This window comes from Pinus tabuliformis, chromosome 6 (assembly GCF_031772625.1).
Source record: "Pinus tabuliformis cultivar Carrire ecotype Pingquan chromosome 6, CPIR1, whole genome shotgun sequence".
Lineage (NCBI taxonomy): Eukaryota > Viridiplantae > Streptophyta > Pinopsida > Pinales > Pinaceae > Pinus > Pinus tabuliformis.
The window spans coordinates 562493867-562498068 of record NC_142292.1 but is presented as its reverse complement, the minus strand read 5'-3'; the positions used below and the strand labels follow the sequence as shown (position 1 = coordinate 562498068).

Below are 4202 nucleotides of genomic sequence, written 5' to 3'. Positions count from 1 at the left end.
CAAAATATTAAGTTAAGTTATGAGAGGTGAACTAATTGATTTTGCTAACTTTGAGGCAGTGTTATGTGAGGTGGTTTGGTCCCGTCAAACCAAGTCCAAAGTTTTACTCTCAAGAGTGTTATTTACTGACTTTTCTGCGGTTAACTCACCGACCATTTACAAGGCTGAAAATAAGTAGTTTGCTACACGGCATTAAATAAGCGAGCCATGTATATGGTTACTGTTTAATTTTAACTTTGACAAAATAGAAAGATAATCCTTTACAACTGCCATTCATTTCATACTTTATAACATACTAAATATTTGTAGTTTGCTACAAGGCATTAAATAAGCGAGTCATGTATATGGTTACCGTTCAATTTTAACTTTGACAAAATAAAAAAATAATCATATACAACTGCCATTCATTTAATACTTTATAACATACTAAATATCTGTGGCCCCATGGCATTAAATAAGCGAGGCATGTATATGGTTACCGTTCAATTTTAAGTTTGACAAAATAAAAAAATAATCATATACAACTGCCATTCATTTAATACTTTATAATATACTAAATATTTGTGGCCCCATTTACACATCTATGCTGACATAGCAATTCCTTTAAAGTCCCTATAACATTCTAAATATTTGTGGCCCCATTTACACATCTATGTTGAAATAGCAATTCCTTTAAAGTCGTTTGTCAAGATTCCAACCGATTCGTCACAGAGTGGAGGTCCTTTCCGAAAAATAGAACCCTCCTTTTGTTTGAACATTCAAATAGCTGTTAAGTAGTCACTTTCGAGTGGGTGCTGAGCAGAGGCCAGAGTTCTGTCGAAGTAGGTCTGTAGGGATTATTGAAGTTCTCCCGAATACAGTAAAGTCGTTAGCATCGTCATCTCGTCGTCTTCCTCATTTTTCCAATTTACAGATATGTAAATGGGTGTTGCCCAATTATTTTATATAATTTACAGATATGTAAATGGGTGTTGCCCAATTATTTTATGTTTTAAGATTTTTATAGGAATTAGTAGTGTAATTTTAATAAATATTTACACGATTTAGAATTATATAAATAAATTAAACACTATCACAGATTCTTAGTTGTACAAATGATAGAATTCGAACTTATAATTTCAACAAATATTTACACAATTTACAGAAACACTTCCTAAAAAAAATATCGGGGAAAACTCCAAATCTTGAAATAGTTACAATCAGAGCATCAAATATACACGTAAATGCACAGCGAAAGCTCCGAATTATATGATTAATGAGCTGCCACGTACGTAACGCCTGCCCTACCTGCACGTGAAGCTGCAGGCAACAGAACTCTGGTGTCCGCTAATGTCATATTCATTCATGGCATCTTCATGTATTGAAAATATCAGCATAATCATTCATGGCATCTTCATATATTTGGAAGTGTCATCAAATTCAGATTCACATCGTTCCTTTTCCTCCTGTCCACTCCAAGGTTACAATGTCTGCAATCAATCAGAGGCAACAGCCCACAACCATTGGAATTCCTGTCATATACGAACCATAGCATCATATCGCAAGAAAAAAAGTTGTAGAAAGGACTGCGACGCTACAATTACAGGCCGGTCCTCTTTCAGATTCTTACTAAAGTATTTACAGAATATATTCACACTCAATCAGATCCTATCCTGGTAAACTCCCAACCTTCTCCAGCAATTGATAACATATATATATATATATATATATATATATAGCTCCACCGTTCGATAACCCTAGTAAAGATATCACTCAACTATGTTTGGGAAGTTTATTTCCCTTTAGCTGGACGTGTCAGAATATAAATACCTGATCGATCGCTGCATAAAATGGCCAATGGAACTCTGCTAATTTCCGCTAACTTTCCATTCCGGTCCATTAGGTCTTCGGTTGTGAATTTGCAATTTAGGTCATTTAACATGATTAAGTGGAGTACTGACCGTCATCCATTATCTCACCTGGATTCGATAATGGTGATGAATTCGCCACAGAGATCAACACCCGCTGGAAAGAAGAACTCTGTTTTACGGGAAAGTAAGGAACTGTCTCGATCCCCTGATGATGAGCTCCCTGTAATGAGATTGTTTCGGAAGTTCGTAACAACATCAGGAGTATTAGTGGAATGTACCCACCTTGGCTGCAAGCCGGTATTTGAGGAGGAGGATTCAAAGGGCCAGGTGCCTTATGAGTGGCCTTCTTCCGAGAATATAATGAGCCATATTCTGCAAAAAAAGTACACCGTCTTCGGATGCGAATTAGAAAGTGGAGACCTCGCAGAAAAGGGTATTGAGGTGAACGGTATCGAGCGGATTATGGAGCAAACTGGAGATGAAGAGGTAGTTAATGTTGTGGGGATGTATGCTTCCTTTCTGTGGGCGACAGAAGAAAGCCATGATTAGGAGGCGCATGAAACTTCACATTATATATTACATGTGTGCATTAAACATCATATATCTATATATATTCCTCGTCCCTACTTTGTTATTTTGTTTTCCTGTGTACTACGCTCCACGCTGGTAGAAGTTCAATGGTGGTATTTGTATACTATTAGCTGGACTAGGATTTTTTTTAGCTGGACTAGGATTTTTTTTGGGGAACTTTTCATGATTTGGATATTTGTCCAAAACTTTTTAAAGATCGTGTATTGGGTTTTTTCATTGAAATTTTAGTGAGCTGGACGTTTGCGGAAAAAGAATTGAATATCTTGTTTTGCAGTTTTATCATGTCTAAAATTCTGGCCCGACTTTAATTCTTATTTTGTTATTGGATTAGTATTTTATTACCTTAATAGCAGTAAAAATTAAAATTAAAATTATATATTTATTTATTTTACAATTTTATTAGGTCTAAAATTCTTACGGGCTTTAATTTTTTTTTTTTTTATTAGATTAGTATTTTATTAGATTAAATTGAGAAAAAAACATAATTACATATATATATAGAGTATTGTTTACAAATTTACAGTAATTTATTATAGTATATTGTTTTTAATTGAGTTTATTAAATTGTATATTATTGTTAATTTTATTTATTTTAGGTAGTTACTAGGAATGAATAAGATCTTTTCCATTTAGATTTAATTTATTAAGATAAGATTTAATAAAATGACTTTGAGCGTTATGTTTCAAAACAAATATTCCCTAACCACCAAAACATATTTATTCTTCCTATAAATATAAAAATAATTTTCACTTAACACACATAATATAGTGGAATATATAATTTAAGATATAAATAACAAAACATATATGTTTTCATTATTATATATATATATATTAATTTAAAATATATTATAATTTTGAATATATCAAATATTGATTAATGATTTCTATTTTATAAGATTTGATTTCTCTAATTTAATAAATTTAAAGTTAAATTAGATTTAAATGAATTTTAAATACATATCTATATCGTCTTTTGATAAATTATTTCACTGAAACTAAATACGATTATATATATATGAATGTGGAGACTTACGACACATCAATAGTAACTATAAAAAAAATCATTATAACATATAAGGTTCTTCACAGCTTAGCTTTAGGTTTTTATACATATAAAAAGTGAGAGTCAATTAAGAACGATGGGCCATCATCATAGTCTTTGGAAATAATAAAGTCACGATTGTTGGAGTTGATGTTCTTGATCATATGTAGACACTCCTGAAGATACTCATTTCTCCCAGGTTTCCGAGAACATGATAGAGCTCACTAACTACGATTTGTCTATCCTTATACATAACATGGCAGGTGTTGATGTCCGTGATGTTGGACTCCATGATTTTACAAAGCTGATGAACCCATCCTTGTATGGAGTGTGCATCCTCCATCATGAGATGCATAGCCTCGCACTTGAGGAAGCTCATGACGAAGTTCAACTCTGAAGCAGCACTGTTGTTGTTGAACTTTCAGAAGCAGCTTGCTATCAATCATGACTTGAACGAAAAAAAATCGCTTTCCTCGTACATAAATATAATGAGGTTTATACGTGTGATTTATTTTGTAATGGGTTCTAGATTTTTCATTCTTAAAATAATAAAAATGTATGAATGAACTGTATTCAATAATTTAAAAATGTTTTTCATTCGAATGAAATCAAGAAATTATAAATTGTTTCCTGTTTCAATATTTATGAGAATGAGTTTTTACAGAAATTAAATGAACCTGAAAGTCAATTAATATTAAATATAATTATTTTTAGTT

At 32.1% G+C, this 4202-nt stretch overlaps 1 protein-coding gene across 1 annotated transcript; it reads left to right on the top strand.

Annotated features, from left to right (window-relative positions):
- The first annotated feature begins 1489 nt into the window (after positions 1-1489).
- On the top strand, positions 1490-2658 carry LOC149259755 (uncharacterized). The gene has a single exon (XM_089377047.1). It carries the CDS (start codon positions 1830-1832, stop codon positions 2397-2399), a length of 570 nt encoding a protein of 189 aa, XP_089233173.1. The 5' UTR covers positions 1490-1829; the 3' UTR covers positions 2400-2658.
- The last annotated feature ends 1544 nt before the right edge of the window (positions 2659-4202 follow it).